General features: G+C 36.6%; 1 protein-coding gene across 3 annotated transcripts in view; it reads left to right on the top strand.

Annotated features, from left to right (window-relative positions):
• C7H2orf76 (chromosome 7 C2orf76 homolog) overlaps positions 1-21,523 on the top strand; it is an 86,156-nt gene extending 64,633 nt beyond the window's left edge. For 2 of the 3 annotated variants that reach the window (XM_060015729.1, XM_060015730.1), the window contains exons 5-7: positions 6,570-6,607; positions 13,538-13,619; positions 21,132-21,516. In XM_060015729.1, coding sequence (XP_059871712.1) covers positions 6,570-6,607; positions 13,538-13,619; positions 21,132-21,208 — 197 coding nt within the window. In that variant the 3' untranslated portion in view covers positions 21,209-21,516. Of the gene's footprint in view, positions 1-6,569; positions 6,608-13,537; positions 13,620-21,131 lie in introns of all 3 variants that reach the window. The other variant, XM_060015733.2, reaches the window with a different exon arrangement.
• Positions 21,524-22,158: the final 635 nt, after the last annotated feature.

Genomic DNA, 22,158 nt, shown 5'->3' with positions numbered 1-22,158 from the left:
TTGTTTTACACTTTCTGACTTACTTCACTCTGTATGACAGTCTCTAGGTCCATCCATGTCTCAACAAATGACCCAATTTCATTCCTTTTTATGGCTGAGTAATATTCCATTGTATATATGTACCACAACTTCTGTATCCATTCATCTGTCGATGGGCATTTAGGTTGCTTCCATGACCTGGCTGTTGTAAATAGTGCTGCAAATAATATTGGGGTGCATGCATCTTTTTGAATTATGGTTTTCTGTGGGTATATGCCCAGTAGTGGGATTGCTGGATCATACGGTAATTCTATTTTTAGTTTTGAAGGAACCTCCATACTGTTCTCCATAGCAGCTGTATCAATTTACATTCCCACCAACAGTGCAAGAAGGTTCCCTTTTCTCCACACCCTCTTCAGCATTTGTTGTTTGTAGATTTTCTGATGATGGCCATTCTAACTGGTGTGAGGTGATACCTCATTGTAGTTTTGATTTTCATTTCTCTAATAATTAGTGATGTTGAGCAGCTTTTCATGTGCTTCTTGGCCATCTGTATGTCTTCTTTGGAGAAATGTCTACTTAGGTCTTCTGCCCATTTTCAGATTGGATTGTTTGTTTCTTTAATATTGAGCTGCATGAGCTGTTTATATATTTGGAAATTAATCCTTTGTCTGTTGAATCATTTACAAATATTTTATCCCTTTCTGAGGGTTGTTTTTTCGTCTTATTTATGGTTTCCTTTGCTGTGCAAAAGCTTTGAAGTTTCATATGGTGCCATTTGTTTATTTTTGTCTTTATTTCCATTACTCTAGGAGGTGGATGAAAAAAGATCTTGCTGTGATTTCTGTCAAAGAGTGTTCTTCCTATGTTTTCCTCTAAGAGTTTTATACAGTCCGGTCTAACATGTAGGTCTCGAATCCATTTTGAGTATATTTTTGTGTATGGTGTTATGGAGTGTTCTGATTTCATTCTTTTACCTGTAGCTGTCCAGTTATCCCAGCACCACTTATTGAAGAGACTGTCTTTTCTCCATTGTATATCCTTGCCTCCTTTGTCATAGATTACTTAACTATAGGTGCGTGGGTTTATCTCTGGGCTTTCTATCTTGTTCCATTGAACTATGTTTCTGTTTTTGTGCCAGTACCATACTGTCTTGATTACTGTAGCTTTGTAGTATAGTCTGAAGTCAGGGAGTCTGATTCCTCCCGCTCTGTTTTTTCCCCTCAAGACTGCTTTGGCTATTCGGGGTCTTTGGTGCCTCCATAGAAATTTTAAGATATTTTGTTCTAGTTCTGTAAAAAATGCCATTGGTAATTTGATAGGGGTTGCATTGAATCTGTAAATTGCTTTGGGTAGTATAGTCATTTTCACAATATTGATTCTTCCAATCCAAGAACATGGTATATATCTCCATCTCTTGGTATCATCTTTAATTTCTTTCATCAGTGTCTTATAGTTTTCTGTATACAGTTCTTTTGTCTCCCTAGGTAGGTTTATTCCTAGGTATTTTATTCTTTTTGTAGCAGTGGTCAATGGGAGTGTTCCCTTAATTTCTCTTTCAGATTTTTCATCATTAGTGTATAGGAATGGAAGAGATTTCTGTGCATCTATTTTGTATCCTGCAACTTTACCAAATTCATTGATTAGCTCTAGTAGTTTTCTGGTGGCATCTTTACGATTCTCTGTGTATAGTATCATGTCACCTGCAAACAGCGACAGTTTTACTTCTTCTTTCCCAATTTGTATTCCTTTTATTTCTTTTTCTTCTCTGATTGCCGTGGCTAGGACTTCCAAAACTATGTTGAATAATAGTGGTGAGAATGGACATCCTTGTCTCGTTCCCAATCTTAGAGGAAATGCTTTCAGTTTTTCACCATTGAGAATGATGTTTGCTGTAGGTTTGTCATATATTGCCTTTATTATGTTGAGGTAGGATCCCTCTGTGCCCACTTTCTGGAGAGTTTTTATCATAAATCGGTGTTGAATTTTGTCAGAAGCTTTTTCTGCATCTATTGAGATGATCATATGGTTTTTCTTTCCTCAATTTGTTAATATGGTGTATCACATTGATTGATTTGCGTATACCGAAGAATCCTTGCATCCCTGGGATAAATCCCACTTGATCATGGTGTATGATCCTTTTAATGTGCTGTTGGATTCTGTTTGCTCGTATTTTGTTGAGGATTTTTGCATCTATATTCATCAGTGATATTTGTCTGTAATTTTCTTCTTTTGTAGTATCTTTGTCTGGTTTTGGTATCAGGGTGGCCTCATAGAATGAGTTTGGGAGTGTTCCTTCCTCTGCAATTTTTTGGAAGAGTTTGAGAAGGATGGGTGTTAGCTCTTCTCTAAATGTTTGATAGAATTCACCTGTGAAGCCATCTGGTCCTGGACTTTTGTTTGTTGAAAGATTTTTAATCACAGTTTCAATTTCATTACTTGTGATTGGTCTGTTCATATTTTCTGTTTCGTCCTGGTTCAGTCTTGGAAGGTTATACCTTTGTAAGAATTTGTGCATTTCTTCCAGGTTGTCCATTTTTTTGGCATAGAGTTGCTTGTAGTAGTCTCTTAGGATGCTTTGTATTTCTGTGGTGTCTGTTGTAACTTCTCCATTTTCATTTCTAATTTTATTGATTTGAGTCCTCTCTTTTTCTTCATGAGTCTGGCTAATGGTTTGTTAATTTTGTTTATCTTCTCAAAGAACCAGCGTTTAGTTTTATTGATCTTTGCTATCGTTTCCTTTGTTTCTATTTCATTCATTTCTGCGCTGATCTTTATGATTTCTTTCCATCTGCTAACTTTGGGTTTTGTTTTTTCTTCTCTAGTTCCTTTAGGTGTAAGGTTAGATTTTTTATTTGAGATTTTTCTTGTTTCTTGAGGTAGGCTTGTATAGCTATAAACTTCCCTCTTAAGACTGCTTTTGCTGCATCCCATAGGTTTAGGATCGTCGTGTTTTCATTGTCATTTGTCTCTAGCTGTTTTTTGATTTCCTCTTTGAATTCTTCAGTGATCCCTTGGTTATTTAGTAACGTATTGTTTAGCCTCCGTGTGTTTGTGTTTTTTACGTTTTTTTCCCGTGTAATTGATTTCTAATCTCATAGCATTGTGGTCAGAAAAGATGCTTGATATGATTTCAGTTTTCTTAAATTTACTGAGGCTTGATTTGTGACCCAGGATGGGATCTATCCTGGAGAATGTTCCGTGCGCACTTGAGAAGAAGGTGTCATCTGCTGTTTTTGGATGGAATGTCCTATAAATATCAATTAAATCTATCTGGTCTGTTGTGTCATTTAAAGATTCTGTTTCCTTATTTATTTTCATTTTGGATGATCTGTCCATTGGTGTAAGTGAGATGTTAAAGTCACCCACTATTATTGTTTTACTGTCGATTTTCTCTTTTATAGCTGTTAGCAGTTGCCTTATGTATTGAGGTGCTCCTATGTTGGGTGCATATATATTTATAATTGTTATATCTTCTTCTTGGATTGATCCATTGATCATTATGTAGTGTCCTTCCTTGTCTCTTGTAACATTCTTTGTTTTAAAGTCTATTTTATCTGATATGAGTATTGCTACTCCAGCTTTCTTTTGATTTCCATTTGCATGGAATATCTTTTTCCATCCCCTCACTTTCAGTCTGTATGTGTCCCTAGGTCTGAAGTGGGTCTCTTGTAGACAGCATATATATGCGTCTTGCTTTTGTGGAATGGAATATCATTTTCCATCCCCTCACTTTCAGTCTATATGTGTCCATAGGTCTGAACTGGGTCTCTTGTAGACCGCATATATATGGGTCTTGTTTTTGTATCCATTCAGCAAGCCTGTGTCTGTTGGTTGGAGCATTTAATCCATTCACATTTAAGGTAATTATCGATAGGTATGTTCCTATGACTATTTTCTTAATTGTTTTGGGTTTGTTTTTGTAGATCCTTTTCTTCCCTTGTGTTTCCCACTTAGAGAAGTTCCTTTAGCATTTGTTGTAGAGCTAGTTTGGTGGTGCTGAATTCTCTTAGCTTTTGCTTGTCTGTAAAGCTTTTGATTTCTCCATCAAATCTGAATGAGATCCTTGCCGGGTAGAGTAATGTTGGTTGTAGGTTCTTCCCTTTCATCACTTTAAGTATATCATGCCACTCCCTTCTGACTTGTAGAGTTTCTGCTGAGAAGTGTGCTATTAACCTTATGGGAGTTCCCTTGTATGTTATTTGTCGTTTTTCCCTTGCTGCTTTCAATAATTTTTCTTTGTCTTTAATTTTTGCCAGTTTGATTACTGTGTGTCTCGGTGTGTTTCTCCTTGGGTTTATCCTGTATGGGACTCTCTGCGCTTCCTGGACTTGGGTAGCTATTTCCTTTCCCATGTTAGGGAAGTTTTTGACTATAATCTCTTGAAATATTTTCTCTTGTCCTTTGTGTCTCGCTTCTCCTTCTGGGACCCCTATAATGCAAATGTTGTTGCGTTTAATGTTGTCCCTGAGGTCTCTTAGGCTGTCTTCATTTCTTTTCTTTCATTTTTCTTTACTGTGTTCCACAGCAGTGAATTCCACCATTCTGTCTTCCAGGTCACTTATCTGTTCTTCTGCCTCAGTTATTCTATTGATTCCTTCTAGTGTAGTTTTCATTTCAGTTATTGTCTTGTTCATCTCTGTTTGTTTGTTCTTTAATTCTTGTAGATGTTTGTTAAACATTTCTTGCATCTTCTCGATCTTTGCCTCCATTCTTTTTCCAAGGTCCTGGATCATCTTCACTATCATTATTCTGAATTCTTTTTCTGGAAGGATGCCTATATACACTTCATTTAGTTGTTTTTCTGGGGTTTTATCTTGTTCCTTCATCTGGTACATAGCCGTCTGCCTTTTCATCTTGTCTATCTTTCTGTGAATGTGGTTTTTGTTCCACAGGCTGCAGGATTGTAGTTCTTCTTTCTGCTGTCTGCCCTCTGGTGGATGAGGCTATCTAAGAGGCTTTTGCATGTCTCCTGATGGGATGGACTGCCGGTGGGTAGAGCTGACTGTTGCTCTGGTGGGCAGAGCTCAATAAAACTTTAATCCACTTGTCTGCTGATGGGTGGGGCTGGGTTCCCTCCCTGTTCGTTGTTTGGCCCGAGGCAAGCCAACACTGGAGCCTACCTGGGCTCTTTGGTGGGGCTAATGACAGACTCTGGGAGGGCTCACGCCAAGGAGTACTTCCCAGACCTTCTGCTGTCTGTGTCCTTGTCCCCACGGTGAGCAGAGCCCCCCCACCCACTTCCGCCTCTGCAGGGGACCCTCCAACACTAGCAAGTAGGTCTGGTTCAGTCTCCTATGGGGTCACTGCTCTTTCCCCTGGGTCCCAATGCACACACTACTTTGTGTGTGCCCTCCAAGAGTGGAGTCTCTGTTTCCCCCAGTCCTGTTGAAGTACTGCAATCAATTCCCACTAGCCTTCAAAGTCTGATTCTCTAGTAATTCCTCCTCCTGTTGCCAGATCCCCAGGTTGGGAAGCCTGACGTTGGGTTCAGAACCTTCACTCCAGTGGGTGGACTTCTGTGTTATAATTTTTCTCCAGTCTGTGAGTCACCCACCCAGCAGTTATGGGATTTGACTTTACTGTGATTGCGCCCCTCTTACCATCTCATTGTGGCTTCTCCTTTGTCTTTGGAGGTGGGGTATCTTTTTTGGTGAGTTCCAGTGTCTTTCTGTCGATGATTGTCTAGCAGCTAGCTGTGATTCTGGTGTTCTCGCAAGAGGGAGTGAGAGCACATCCTTCTAGGTCGCCATCTTGGTTCCTCCCTTTTCTGGGGTTTTATCTTGTTCCTTTTTAATCTTGTTTCATTTCATTTCAGTGAATTCCTTGTTGAATCAAACAGCGTGATTGATAGAAATGAATTTTAGTTTAAGGTTAAGAGTTTATTCAGACATAATAACACATGTAATCATAACACATTAATTAAATGATTAGATAAAACTGAGTGGAGAATTGGATACTTTCTGAATTGAGTAAAGCAGATTAGATGGTGTGAGCCTGTGTAGTATTTCCAAACCAGGAAACAGTAGTAGTCTTTGGGTATTAGCAGCCTTGCTCAGATTACCAGTGATCCTTGATGGTGTTTGAATTCTGAGAGTGGTAACAACTTGTTGGTATGATTTGACCTCCTGTCACTGAATCTATTCTGAGAGATTAACAGATTAGTAATAGTACTGGTACTAGACATTAACAAAGTCTGTCTTAATTTAAGACAGACTGTTTTTTTTAAACCTTATTTGCTAATCTTAGCATTTAGCGACTCTAACAAACGGGGTAGAATAATGTCATTCACCTGTCTTCTAAGGGAAACTGTGCTGAGTTGACTTCAGGTTATGGTACAAACACAGTTGTGTGTGTCAAAGGCCTGTGCTTTAAAATATCTTTATACAGTGATCTTTAATTTTAATGATATGCAAATGTAATTTTTACTTTACTGTGTACGAGAGGTTTAAGTGAACCTGATCATAAGGCAAAGACTCAGATTTCTCAATTTCATAGCTGCCACCTTCCCCTCATCTCACTTTAATAGTTTGAAATGAAGTTTTAGAATAGTTTTAGTAAAAAGACAACTTGTTTTTTTTTTCTTTCAGATAAACTAAAGATTGTGCATCAACCACATAAATCAAAGGTATGTTTTGTAGGTACAGTATCTGGCACACACATAGCAAGTAATCAATTTTGGTCGACTTAGTGAATCAATGAATGAACACATGTACTTCTAAAATATTTTCCATTATAATAGCATTTTTAATTTTGTAGCTACCCTTTCTATAGCCTTACTTTTCCATTAAAGGAAAAAAAAAAAAGACCTCTAAGTCATATTCCTGTTAGTAGATCCTTTAAAAGAAAGTGTTAATTTAAAAAAAAAGCAACGTTATATATCAAGCAAATGTGTAACATAAAATAAGCATAAAACGTGGTAAAATTAATTCAGGTTACATATAAAGGAAGTCAGGTATTATCTGTCAGTCCAATTTCTTTGATTTTCTTAATTCTGTACCAGAAGAAGAGAGCCAAAAGCAGATGAAAATAACGTGTTTTTTTTGATTTGACTCTTCCGGTGTATGAGAGAAGGCCCCGGACTGTGGCTCTTGGGAACAGACCTATTAGTTCCACAGAGGACATGGCCTTCCCCAAAAGAGGACTGATTAGTTATGTGTTTATAGTATATTTCCGTTTCTGTTTTCTTACCTTTTTAGAGCGATGTTTTTATGTTTGCTTCTCATACAGATAGACCAGAGTGATCTTTTTTCTTGAATCTCAGTGACCTTGTGTAGACTTCTCAGTAAAGTAATAACCTTCTCTATTATACAGACTACTCAAGGACAAGGGACTGTATCTTATTCTTCATATCTCCAATACCTAGCACAATGCCTCATTCGTAGGAGTGTTTCCATAACAATTTTTGAAGGAAGTATTTTATGAATTCATTTAATTTCATTCTCTTCTCTAGTCATAGATGCCCTCCATAAACTCAATCAGCTTTGAAATAAACATATAACAAAAGATCATAAAGAAGTTGGCCTGAGGGTATGTCTGTTGACTATGAATTAGTAACTCAAAAACATTTTTTTTTCTGATGGCTTAAAACAACACACATTTATTCTCTTATAGTTCTGGAGGTCAGAAATCTGAAATCAGTTTCCCTGGGCTAAAATCAAGCTGGGTCTTTCCAGTAACTTTATTTTTTTATACCGAGGATTATATATACAAATTTGACAGTATCCATTGTCAAACTATTTAAAATTTAGTGCTTGTGTGTGTCTGGGACTGTGGTGTGGGATCTGTACTTTGTATCGATGCTAGAATTGTATCTGTCCACAGACTCCATCCACTTTCTCTTCTCCAAGCCAGGACCCTTTACAACCTTGTCCCTAAAACGTGGAGAGTAGGAAGCTTGGTCTGATTGTAGAAGGGAAATATATAAAATGAAGTCAAAATGAAACAGTATGCTCTTTGAAAAGGTTGTCATTCTCCATTTAGTGTTGCATTTTTACATCATGGAGCTCATGTATCCTAAAAGGAATAATAAGTAAATTATTCCTTTATCCTTAATGAAGACCTAGTTCATAATATTCAAATAATCAGTATTATTACATTTTAAAAAAATCAGGAAATTTTCCTGCTATAGTTGGAAATATCTTAGAATTGTTTCTTATATTTAAAACATATGTTCCATCTTGGCATGTTAGAGTTGAAAAATTCGGGCCTATTTTTTAGTTGAACCATGTATTTACTTAAAGAAAGAGTCCCAGAACAAATTAAGTCACTTAGAATGTTTCTGGAATCTGGCTTTATAAACTTTCATCTAAACCATAATCATTCTAGTTAAGTACAGACTATATACCCCAGAGATGGTTCTTCAAATTTCCACTTTAACTTTTGTAAGGAAGAAGTCAATATATTTTCACAGATATGGTTTTAAGACTTAAAAATTTTACCCACAGGTCCTCATTTGTGCCTTTTCCAACTACCAGACATTTTTCTCATTTTTCCATGTGCATTCTACTCCTCATTTGCAGGGCCTATAAGCATCACTGGCTCAGACTGTCAGTTTTCCAACCCACCTGTAATTTTAATCTCCTTCCTTAGCCAAAGGGAGAGACTTCCAAATAACTCCTGTATCTTAATGAACTTGTTCACGAAAGGCATTTTCCCCATTTCCCAAATTTTCTAGGTCCAAAGACTTTCTTAATTACAATTACCAGGTATACACAGAAATTTCTTGCCATCACAATAAAAAGGTGACTGGATACCTTCCCACCAGAGCCTCCTGTTTGGATGATGAGCTCAGTGTTTATTGAATGAATCAATAGTTACAAATAATTACCATAATATGATTTATTTTTTATCAAGAAAATGTATTTGTGTGTCTGTATTTTGATTATAATCAGTAGGCTACTTGTAAAGTCATAATTCCTATCAAAAAGATTTGAAAGAAAAACCATAATTTCTATCTTATATTTTGTGAGTTTGGAAACCAGATAGCTATCCTTGTTAAAAGTATATGAAAGGAAGAAGTCACACTCTGGAATAAACTCAGTAAGAAATATGCAAGATCTTTAAGAAGAAGACTTTAAAATGCCAGTGAGGGTATTCAGTTGTCCAGACTCATTGAGCTGAACTTCTCTTAAGATATATGCATTTTCTTTATGTGAAATTCTACCTCAATTTAACAAAAAAGTAAAGCATGTAAAGAGGGGTACAAGATGAGACTTAAGTGGAAATATTAGGATATTTGGATGGGAAGATGCAACAGCAAGAAGATGTCAGTTCTCTCATAGTTAATTTACAAACTTAATGCCATCGAAATAAAATTCTACAGTTGTGTGTATATATGTATTTGTATATATATGTGTGTGTGTAGATGTGTGTGTGTATATATATATATGAGCTAAAGAAACTGATTATAAAACTAAGATGCAAAAAATAAATAATGAAGAATAGTCAGAAAAAAGAGAAATGAAAGTGACTAACCCTGGCACATATTAAGACATTTTATAAAACTATACTAGTTAAAATGGTATGGTACTGTCACATGAACTGTTCGTTCAATGGCACAGAATTAGAAGCCCCAAAATAGACCTTATTATATATAGGAATTTAATATATATTAAATATTGCATTTCAAATTTATGGAGAAAATATGGAGGATTCAGTAAATGTTATTGGAAGAACTAGGTAGACATCTAGAAAACAGTTAAATTGAATCCATATCCTTTTCTTTATGCCAAAATAAGTACTCACTGGGTTAATGACATAAATCAAAGATGAAACCCACAGGTGAGGGTCGAAATGAAATAGACTAACATGAGTGAATAATTTGTTCAGGCCACGTGATGGGTACAGGAGGGTTAATTGTACTATTCTGTATACATTGTATGTTTGAAATTCTCTATGATTAAAAGTTTAAAAGATGAAATTAATTAAAATATTTGAAGTAAACATGGAATTTTAAAAGTAATCTTAGACTGAAGGTCCAAATATGATAGGAAAATAAAAGATTGATACATTTTACTTTATTCATTAATTTATTCAACAGACATTCAGCACCTTCTTTTTAAAAAAAGACACTATAAGAAAAATGAAGGAACAACTGAAAAACTAAGAGAAAATTTTCTAACTTATATTACAGGAAAGGCCTAATTTTACAATTCCATTTAAAAAATTATCCTACAAGTTTCTTAAAAAATAGAAAATATTCAAATCTTTACTTAAAATAAATACAAATTAAGACTATACTTAATTTATATCTGCTGGATTGGCAGAGATCAAAAGATTTTGATAATACACTGTGTTGGTGAGGGTGTGGGAAACAGGGACTCTCAGTGATGGGTAGCATTGGTATAAATGGGTACTGCTTCTTTGGAGAGTAATTTGGCGGTATCTGTCAGAATAAAAATTGCCCTTACTCTCTGACTCAACAGTTCTACTTCTAGGAATTTATCTTACAGATAAAACTTCTGCAAAATAATATATGTGCAAGGATATTTGTTGCAGGATTGTGTATGGTAGGAAGACATAGGAAACAACCTGAATGTCCATCAGTAGGGACAGAGAGGGAGAGTTAATACTTTCATTGGAATATGCTGCAACCTTGATAAGTTATGAGGCAGCTCTTACACTGATTTTGAATGACTTTAAGATATTTTAAGAGAAAAAAGTAAGGTGTTAGAACACAGCATATAATATGCCATTATTTGTGTGAAAAAGTTTACATGCACATCTCCACCTCCACCTGCATGTACACATACAGGGACAGTCTCTGGAAGGATACATAAGAATCAGTACAAATTCTCTGGAGAAGAACTAGTTGGATGGGGTTGGGAGGAGACTACTTCTCACTCTGTCCCTATGTACTTGGAGAATTTTGTATTGTGAGTACGTATTACCTATTCTAAAATGATTTCTTTAGACTCCGCGCTCCCAATGCAGGAGGCCTGGGTTCAATCCCTGGTCAGGGAACTAGATCCCACATGCTGCAAAACTAAAGACCCTGCAGCCTGCAACGAAGATCCCGCGTGCAGCATGGAGCGTCCTGTGTGCTGCAACTAAGACCTGGTGCATATTTATGAAATAAATATTATTTATTTATTTATTTAATAAATAAATATTAAATCAATTAATTAATGATGTCTTTAGTGAAGTTCTTTTTCCCCCTTTTAATCTGTGTGTTTTGGAGGTTAAGCCGCTGTGCTCTCTAGTGAGTGAAGCTTTGGAGCATGGCTTCTGGGTCAGCTCTTTTGGCTGCTGAGAGGCCTCATTGTTGAGCCTCCCTCTCAGCCATATTCTAGAAAGAGAATCCGTCACTAAACAGCTGCGTTCTGGTTGACAGGTGGTACTGTGTGCCCAACTAGTGCTCACTACTAGGTGCCGTTTACGGGCAGATAGCAATCCTCCTGTATTTATGATGTTTAACTGAATTTGTGAATAGCATCGGAGAGCAATCTCATCTACCCCCACCCCAAATCACATGAGAAGTGTTAGTTAACATGACATGGGACCAAGTGTTTGTCAGCAGGGTGTTTAGATATGTGGACTTTCAGCAGAGGCAAATTTGCTTCTCTCAGAAGTCAGACTGTTTTTGTTTTTGCAAAAACAGAAATATAGATCAATGGAACAGGATAGAAAGCCCAGAGATAAATCCACGCACCTATGGTCAACTAATCTATGACAAAGGAGGCAAGGATATACAATGGAGAAAAGACAGCCGCCTCTTCAATAAGTGGTGCTGGGGAAACTGGACAATTACATGTAAAAGAATGAAATTAGAACACTCCTTAACACCATACACAAAAATAAACTCAAAATGGATTCGAGACCTAAATGTAAGACTGAACACTACAAAACTCTTAGAGGAAAAGATGGGAAGAACACTCTTTGACAGAAATCACAGCAAGATCTTTTTTCATCCACCTCCTAGAGTAATGGAAATAAAAACAAAAATAAACAAATGGGACCAAATGAAACTTCAAAGCTTTTGCAATGCAAACTACAAACAAGACGAAAAGACAACCCTCAGAATGGAAGAAAATATTTGCAAACGAATCAACAGACAAAGGATTAATCTCCAAAATATATAAACAGCTCATGCAGCTCAATATTAAAGAAACAAACAACCCAATCAAATAATGGGCAGAAGACCTAAGTAGACATTTCTCTGAAGAAGACATACAGATGGGCAAGAGGCACATGAAAAGCTGCTCAGCATCACTAATTATTAGAGAAATGCAAGTCAAAACTACAATGAGGTATCACCTCACACCAGTCAGAATGGCCATCATCAAAAAATCTACAAACAACAAATGCTGGAGAGGGTGTGGAGAAAAGGGAACCCTCTTGCACTGTTGGTAGGAATGTAAATTGATACGGCCACTATGGAGAACAGTATGGACGTTCCTTAAAAAACGAAAAATAGAATTATCATATGACCCAGCAATCCCACTACTGGACATATACCCTGAGAAAACCATAATTCAAAAAGACACATGCACCCCAATATTCATTGCAGCACTATTTACAATAGCCAGGTCATGGAAACAACCTAAATGCCCATCAACAGACGAATGGATAAAGAAGTTGTGGTACATATATACAATGGAATATTACTCAGCCATAAAAAGGAATGAAATTGAGTCATTTGTAGAGACATGGATGAATCTAGAGACTGTCATACAGAGTGAAGTAAGTCAGAAAGAGAAAAACAAATATCACGTATTAACGCATACATGTGGAACCTAGAAAAATGGTACAGATGAACCAGTTTGCAGGGCAGAAGTTGAGGCACAGATGTAGAGAACAAACGTATGGACACCAAGCGGGGAAAGCCATGGGGGATGGTGGTGGTGTGATGAATTGGGAGATTGGGATTGACATGTATATACTGATGTGTATAAAATGGATGACTAATAAGAGCCTGCTGTATAGAAAACTAAATAAAATTCAAAAACAAAAAAAAAGACTGGCCAAAGCTGGAACCTCAGCCCCCTGGCTGACTAGCCATATACTCTGGGCCTATATCTTAACCTCTCTGATTCCTCCTGGATTATTGTGAGGATGTGATGATGATGATGATAACAAAACAGTGACAGCTAACAGTACTCCCTGTGTGGCTGACACTGTCCTGAGGGTTTTCTATGCTTCATCTCTTTTCATCCTCTCCACAGGGTAGTAAGAAGATGCATCCCTCCCCCTACTTTTTTTGTTTTCTAACAGATGAACACAATAAGAGCACCTCTAAGAGAGGTTTGTTTGTTGAGACCTCTAAGAGGTGGTTGTTGAGACCACGCAGCTGGATATTGGTGGAACCTGAGTTTTAACCCATCTCCAGCTCCAAAGCTCTGTGTTCTAGCACTGTCTCCCCAGTGCTTTATGGAGTGTGTGCATTTAGCAGGTACTCGCTGTGTATCTATCTGTTCACTTCTCTCCCTACAATGATGGCAGCAGAATGTAAATTATTGCTGTGACCCAAAGTACCAATTCAGTTGTCTTTGAGGAATCTCACCAAGTATGAAACACATATAAGTACTGGTAAAATGCAGATTTTCTTTCTTTCTAGACAAATGAACTTGTGTTGAGTTTGGAAGATGATGACAGACTCCTGTTAAAAGAAGACAGCACCCTGAAAGCAGCTGGAATCGGTGAGAAGGAGTGTGCGTGCCATGTAGAGTTGGAGGGGGCCCTGGCTTTCCTGGCCTGTATGGTGATACCTGGCTGATTATATTTGGATAACTTAATGCAATGTAAATGGTACCCTTGGTGCTCTTTACACTACCGTATAATTATTCAGAGGAAAAGGACAAGAATGATGTAGATTCAGATCATTTGACCCAGGGAAGTAGATATCTGCTCTCCAAACATTCAGAATGCAAATAGTTCTTTCCAGAAGGTATGCTCAGAATTCTGCGGAGGGTTATTTTAAGTGATTGACAGGTTATTACTCACTTAATAACCTACTTACTCATATCAGCATCATTTGAGCAGATAGTTTAAGAGAATAGGGCCTGGTAGAACTCATGTGGAATGATGAAGTGAGATGTTGTTTGTGTAACGTGCAGCGTAGTTTCTGTTAGTCATCCGGATCACTCGGGGCCGACCAAGTCATGGAATTTCAAATAGGAGCCTAGTGTGTACAGTTGAACAATTGCCTGATTTAGCCTTTCAACTTGGAATATGCATGTAGTTTTAAAGAAGTGCTGTGTGACGTGTTTTATGACCATTAGATGTCACTATAATTCTACTTATGTGTACACTTACAAATGATGTGGTAGTTGGATGAAGTTTGTGAGAGAGATGTGAGCAGTTGAAGGCATTATGCCTCTGACATGCCTTTGTGGTCAGTGACTCTAATGAAACAGCGCAAATCATACTTACTTTCTAATTTTTTTATATGCACGGGTTAAGGAACACTCTAAAGTTCATGAAGTCCATGTTAGGAAGCCTTACATTTTTTTGACAGGTGTTTTATTGAGTTATTTTAGTCACATCTGTCAGGAATTCATTTTTAAATGACACATGTGGCTAAAGTGGGTTCCTGACATATCTTCCAATTTAAATATGATTTTAAATACCATGTTGTATAACGTCAGACTTGTTTACTGTGTTTAAGTCTACACTATTGGCTAGATTCAGTGTCTTTCCTTATTGTGAATACATGAGATTGATTGCTGTTATTTGGAAAAACAATTTTCAATTTGGCATTTATTTCTGCAATTGCTATTATATTATTATAGCAGGTGGCACTTAACAACTGCTTGTTGTTAAGCATAAAACTATAATTAGTATAATAGACTGGTATTGATATAGGAATTGACAGATAACTCCATGGAAAAGACTGGAAAATCCAAAAACCAACTAAAAGAAATTTCACAGTATAACAAAATTTTGACATCTCAGATAAGTGGGGGAAAGAATGAATTAGCCAGAAAACGTTGGGCCCATTGCCAAAACATTTGGGAAAATCAAATTTAAATTCTTAGTCTTCATTCCAAAATAAATTCTCTATAGGTTAAATGTGATAGTGTAAAAAAATTTTCTTAAACGTAAGTCAGTAGTTTCATAATCTTGGGGAGAAGGGCATGCCCTTAGAAAGGGCATGCCTTTGAAGCCAAAAGCCATAAAGCCGGGAGAAATGATAGATTTGACCACATAGAGTTAAACGAGAAGCAATAAACTGTGAAAAAATATTTGCAGCATATATGACAAAGAAAAAGTTATTAGCCTGACTTTTTAAAGAGGTCTTATAATTAGTATAAAAAGGAGAAATAAATTCTACTGATAGAAGAAATAGCTAACATAAAAAACAGTACAGCCTTATTAGAAATGAGAGAAATGCACATGAAAGTAGATACTATTTTTTGTAATTTTCTACTCTAGTGGTTAAGAATTAGAGGCTGGAGTCAGAGTGCTTGGGTTCACAGCTTGACTCTGCCACCTAATGTCTGGGTGACCTTCAACAAGCAGTGATTATAAGACTAGCAGACGTGAAGAACAGTGGTAGTATCTGAGGGAGTGTTAGGAAATGAATGTTCTCTCGTACTATTGTTTGGAAGCTGTATTACCTCTAACTTTCTGTAGGTCAGTTTGACGAATAAGACTTTCTCAAACTTAATTTTCTGTCATATCTATTACCAAGCCAACAGAAGTGCTTCTTCAACTCTGTGACTCCCCCCAGGTTGTGATATGCCTTCTGAGGTGTTATCTCTCACCTTCTCTGTTTGGGATTCATTGATGTAGAGCTTTGTTTATTGAATGGAAATAGACTATATTGTGTGATACCATTATTATTTTAAAATGTATGTGTTTACATGTCTGTATATGTATATGGAGAAAAGATCATATGCTAAAATTATAGAAATGGTTTCTCTGGGTGGTGGCATTGCCAGTAATTAATCTTTTTCCCTTTATTCTCCACATTATCTAATTGTTCTTGCATTGATAATTTAAACTCTTTTCTACTATTTACATGTATTACTTGTAAAGTGAGGACCCAATTTTAAGGAATAAACTCCTAAATTTGGAGAAAATTGGTTTGAATGAAGGCTCCACATTTTGCTTGCTTTGTGACCTGGAAGCCATTTAGCCTCCCTGAACTTCTACTTTGATTTCTGTAAAACAAAACGGAAATAATTAAACCTATTTCAGAGGGTTTTCATGGGTTGAGTAAAAGAATGTATATGAAAGTATCTAGAGCAATGCATGTAAAGGCCCTCAAAAATACTTAGTTTATTTGGAAGCCATCTTGGAGAAAGCAATTGGCAAATGTTTTGAATTTGTTAAAACATCAAGTTGTTGGTTTAATTGTTACTAATTTCAGACTTAAGTAACGAACCACCTATAACGGTGTAAATCAAATCCCTCTTTTTGTCATTCTTGTTTTAAGGCCATAGATCTTAGATCAGCATCAGATCCTTTTTGTGGGTTCTCCACTGGTTTCAGGGTGGTACTTCAAACTGCTCTCCTGCCATGGCAAGCCTGCAGCCCTGCCTGAGGGTGACTTTGGTCCCTGTGAGGAATGATCCCCTCTCCTGCATGTTCCCCTTTGTTGCCTAGAGCAGTGCAAAAAATTCTAAGTGCAAGTAGATGGTAAAAGTGTTACTTGAAGTGTGTGATTTTTCTAGGGAATTTTCCCTCCCCCGGTGCCATGCCTGGTTAGGGTTTTAAGAGGTTTAAGAGAAAAATTCTAAGTCATCACTCTCTCCCTTTTTACCACTTGATCTTTCTATAGAGCTGTCACTCTGCTATCATAGCCAATTGCCATGGGAATAATGCCAATGTAACAAATGTATCATTAGGACTTTTCTGTAAAAACCATGAAAGGAATAGAAAGACTGTGAGGGGGGAAATGAGGGGAACAAACTGGTTTGAAGATTTCTTTTCTCACCGAGAAATTCTCTGGCCTTTTATCTACATTGCAGATCCCAATTGTATATTCTGCCTACGCTTGACGTCAGGGGAGGTTTTTGCTTGTGGATTTAGTTCTAAAATACATAAATAAAAAGATTTGCTTTGTGGAAGGAAGAAGAAGGCCTTACCTAGAATTGTTATTTATAATTTAAAGATTTTCATCTTGTTATTAACAATTGTGGTTTTATGGACTAATTCCCCTAAGTAATAAATTTGCGTGTTAAATATTTTTGGGGTTATATTTTATCTCTTTCATTTCGCTACATTCTACTGCTGCTATCTTTTGAATCTTCTCTGGTTTAGGAAAGAAACTTGGGTAGGGTAACTCTTCTAAAGTCAGTTATGTTTCATTGGAAATATTTTAAAACAAGATACAGGCGGCCAAACCATAAGTGCTCATCTGTGGGAAGAGTTCGCATCAAGCCAGATCTTGTAATAATTCCCAAACTCCCTTGTGGTTTGTTTTCATCTTATGTGTCACTCCTGTTGTCTGCCCACAACCAGAACCCAGTCTTTGTGCCTAGCACCTCTGGGTGATCTTGGATAAGCAGCTCATATTATAGGATTCCTTGGCTCCCACTTCTTTATCAGGATCATATTTGATTTGTGTTTCCTGAAGGTTTGGGTCCCTTTCCCATTCTCTTTTCAGTAGTAATATCTTGGGGCATACGTGCTTTTCTCCTTTGACAGTGCGTTAAACTGGCTGTTCACGTTAACATCATAACAGCGGTGGTCTTGTACTCGATTAAGTAGGTGGTGGGACCAGGGAATTTGAGATCCCAGAGCAAGAGGGTCAGAAGCAACCTCCCAGACATGTTTCTTCCCTTTTTGCCCTCCCCTCATTGTTGTGGAAATCACAGTGTCCAGTCTATCAAAGGTCAGATTCATTTTACTATTTGTTTTCTTCAAACTAGTTTGAAATCTTCTCTGCCAGCTTGAAAACAGACGCTCAAGCAGCTACGAAATAAAAGACACAGTAGTTTGGAACTATCTGTTGGATTGTTGACCTCCTTTGGTGAAAAGCTAAAAATATAACTCAGCAGAGAGCATGGTTTTGAATGATTTGTAGATTAGGATTTTGTGAAACTTGCAAGGACGGGGTATAGTCCTGGACCAGGGGAGAGGGTGAAACTTTGTCCTTTTGGTCTCAAATTGCTGCAGAAATCACACCTGGCCCTTTGTGGTTTTTTTGTTTCTGTTTTTGTTTTTGCCAATAATCTGCAGTTATTTTCACATTACAGCCCACCCGATGACAGTCTGCCCCGATCATTAATTATCTGTACTGCAGTCAGGATGCACGTCTCAGTCTCCTTCCTCAGATGACAGTTGCTGTGCTGTGCACAGCTTTGGTACTGACTAGTACAAGCCTAGGGATTTAGAAACTATACACTAAATCCTTGTTGGTAGGCGAGTTTATTGAAATAAGTTAGTTGAGGAGTTTAAGTACATTGCACTTAATTTTTCTTGAGATTTTACATTTAAAATTGTTTTTCTTATATTTAAAAAAATTGAAGTCATTATTCTACTGTTCAAGGTGTATATATGTGTATTTTATAATGGAAACTTTATAAAATTCTTAATTTCATATCCAACATGTGATGTCCTAGCTTGCATTCATTTTATTAAACTTGAAAGTCAGTATTAAAATGAACCGCAAATGTATTTGGAGAGTTCTTACTTGATTTCATTTGATAGTAAGACAAAGGGATGAGCTGGAGTGTATTTATTGGATTTGAGAATGCACATTCATTTCAGATTCACATGCCAAAGCACTGTGCACCTGAGTGCACTGCCGCCTGCAGCACATTTAATTTAAAATCAGGTGCCCTAGGGGACTGGCATGTGGTAGACTTCCCGAGGGTTCTTCTGGAGCCATTTTAAATAGAATTTGGGAAGCAGGAATTTAAAGGATAATGGTGGAAAGGGTGGTATGTAGAGGTCTTGAAAATCGTTCGTTATTTGTTTTCATTTTGATTGGCAAGTCGATTTGCAGTCTAAATACGTGAAATCATTCAAACATTTTCAACAGAGCTCTATAGGTTTAAAAAAGACATTATATTCTATTTCTGTTTGAGGACCACATTACTAAAGTTTAAAATCCATTTTATGTCTTTCTTTTGAATGTTCAGAGCAACTAACTCTTAATTTGTGTGTTATTCTCCGACTTAAGGGTGAAAAATTTTCATCAGCCTGGACCATTTGAGTTTTTAACCCATTTGTCAATCTAGTTTTCCTGAAAAAAATTCATTCATCTGAAAATAAAATCTTTACCTAGATGATCTCATTTTGAGTCTGTATTATATGTATTATGTAGATAATGGATTGATCTGTAAGTTAATTAGAACGAAGAGAACCTGTGTGTCAAAACAAAAATGCTTTGTCAGTTCTTTCGTTTTATCCGCTTAATTCTAAACCTGTTATTGGTGTCCTGAAGAGCCATACGATATATTAGTTTCTCAGAAGGGGTACAGAGATAAATGTCAACTGCAGTAAGTAAAATTGTAATTACAGTTAGTGTGTATTGAGCAAAGTGCTGTGTGGGCAAAGCACGATGTAAAGTTCTGTATGTAAATAGCACATCATGGATGAAACCTTGCATTGTGATTATTAAGAACAGGGGGCTTTTGCTCATTCTCCATTAGGAGGAGGATATTAGAATCACTTGCAAATTATGTAGTGTACCTTTGGGCTTGCTTCTCTTCAAAAAAGGAAACCCCAGGAGCTTTTTATATGAAGGATAGATCTCAAAATATCTTCTCTTTGAATGTTGAATTTTTTGAAGCCCCTTGATTCCAAGTGTAGAGCTGTTAGCCGTTCTTTTAAATGCTATTTTCTTGTAAAATTTCACTGTACCTTAACTTACTGTTTGCCCAGGGTGCATTTGTTTACAGCCCCTCTCATTGATTCCCAGCTTCTTTCTTCTGTGTCTCCCCATCCCCTACACCCTCTACGCACATCCAGGCTTATTGTGACAAAAGTTTGTAATCTGATTTTTATCAAGATTAATCTTCATCTAATCTTGAAGATACGGTAGGACTGGAATGAGGATCTGAGACTATGGGTGATTTTATTTTCCTCTTTCAGTATTTCTATATTTTCTGTAAAGAGCACGGTAATTTAGGTTTGAGAAACATTAAATTTGGTATTCTTAAAAGCAGCAAAAAGCATTTTTAAAGAAATGTCATGCTAAGTTCTTTAATTTCGTTCTTCTGTGATAAATTCTAATGAGATGAGAGCTGTAAACTAGGAGACCAGTGGTAATCCTTGGCATCCTTCCTTATTATCCTATTTATTTGGCTTGAAGAGTTTCACTTGTCAGTTTTAGGAGGATATGTTAATTGTGTGATCAGTATTCCTTACAAATAATCTTGTCTGTTTTCTTGTCAAGATTCTGAAGGCCCTTTTGCTCTTTCTGTAAAAGCTAAGCAGACTGTATTAACTTCTGGTTTAATTTAAAAAACAAATGTGGAACTTGTTGGCGTGACGCCTTAAAGAATCGCATGTTTAATAATTGGAAGGCTTTCCATCAGGTTTGTCTCCATTCTGAATTAATAATGTTGCTGACTTATTGTTTCAGAAGACAGAGTCCTTGACCTGTTAAGTTGAAAGAATTGTGACTGCTCTGAACCTTTGTGGGTCCTTTAGCTGTGCCATATCCCCTGTGAATAATTAGAGGTATTTGAAGGTATTGCGGTAGAAGCCAATTTGTGTCTTTCACTTTGCATATTGTTGAAGCCTCATGAATTAGTCATAAGCAGGCAAAAAATTAACTTCTTCAGACACATATTTTGATGGGTCATGAGGGAGAATGTAAAGTGATCTGTAAAATATTCTACTGATCCTCTAAGTATTAAATTATTATACCTACAGGCCAATTTCAGAGAGGGGAAAAAAAAAGTGTTTTCCTCCTTCTTCAGTAAGAAAAAATAAAGGCTTATTATTTCTAGGACTGTTAAGAGGACTATAAATGAGCAATTTTATGATTTCCTGAAAACCAGATTCATGTGTTAATTCTTGTTTTTAATGTTTTTGGTTATTTTTCTTTTTAATCAGTTGAATTCTAGAGTCTTATAACCACAACTTATACTTCTTGTTGATTTTGTGAAATGTGAAATCAAACAAGTAACTCATCTTTCTAACTTTAGGCAACTAAAGCACTGAATCAAAGAAATGGATTTCCATACTTGTTTAAAATCTAGTTTTACATTCAATTTTTTTTTCCATTTTCTATTTTTCTTTTTTTTCAGCCAATGAAACTGAAATTGCATTCTTCTGTGAAGACGACTATAAGAACTACAAAGCTAATCCCCTTTCATCCTGGTGAAAACTTCACAGGACTTCCTTTTTGCATACTTGTATTAAGCTCTTTATTCCACTAGTGAGTTTTTTAAACTGACAAATAAACTTAAAAAAAATTAATCCCATCTCTGCCATTTGAGGTAAAATCTGCTGTGTGTTCTCTCTTCTGCAGGTCTCATTTTTTTCTTTCTTGTTGTAAAATAATATATTTATTTATGGGGAAAACGTGATTTTTTTAAGTGAAAGAAATAGTGATTCAAAAATCACCATGGAGTGCTGGTTCTTTAGTTATAATTTGTTTTTCTGAAATTAGAGGTCATTTTGGTGACTTGCATGTTGGATTCTTTAAAAAGAGTATAAGACTTAAAGGTCATTCTGTTTATTTTGTGTTTTCTCCATAGTTTCTAATTAGACCCCTGTTACTAGCTTTGGCTAGCAGGGATTGTAAGAGTCTCTTATGACCATGAATGCCATCTTTTCACTTACCATGTTACACACCACCACACATGAAATTGAATTGGGTATATTTTAGGGAGGTTTTCTGATGTTAGAGGGCTTTTCTTTCTTTTTGTATTAAGCCCACACAAATAACATTGCTGAAATGTTTTTTTCTGAGCTGTGTTTCCTGACTTCAGGAGCAAACTATAATAGAATCAAACTCATTTATTTGGAGAGAGAAGATAGCAGGATGATTGCACTTCTGGAAGAAAATTGTTCATTGAGAACAAGTCTAAGTCATGGATGATACATTCTTTCAAAATAACATAATACTTTAATGACGGACTACCAGCACCCGAAGAGTAGTGAATTCAAGGGGGCCTTTCAGCCAGCATGCATCTAATCGGAACTCTGAGAGAGGTTAGTTGGCTCTAGAATTATTCCATGAAGCTTAAAACTGCTAGAAGGGCAAATTGGTTTCATTGTGGTATAGGCTAATTTAAGAAAGCCTATTCTGCTTAAAAAATCAAACTTGAA

This window comes from Delphinus delphis, chromosome 7, assembly GCF_949987515.2.
Source record: "Delphinus delphis chromosome 7, mDelDel1.2, whole genome shotgun sequence".
Lineage (NCBI taxonomy): Eukaryota > Metazoa > Chordata > Mammalia > Artiodactyla > Delphinidae > Delphinus > Delphinus delphis.
Note: the sequence above shows the minus strand (reverse complement) of the source record. Positions and strands in the feature narration are given on the sequence as shown.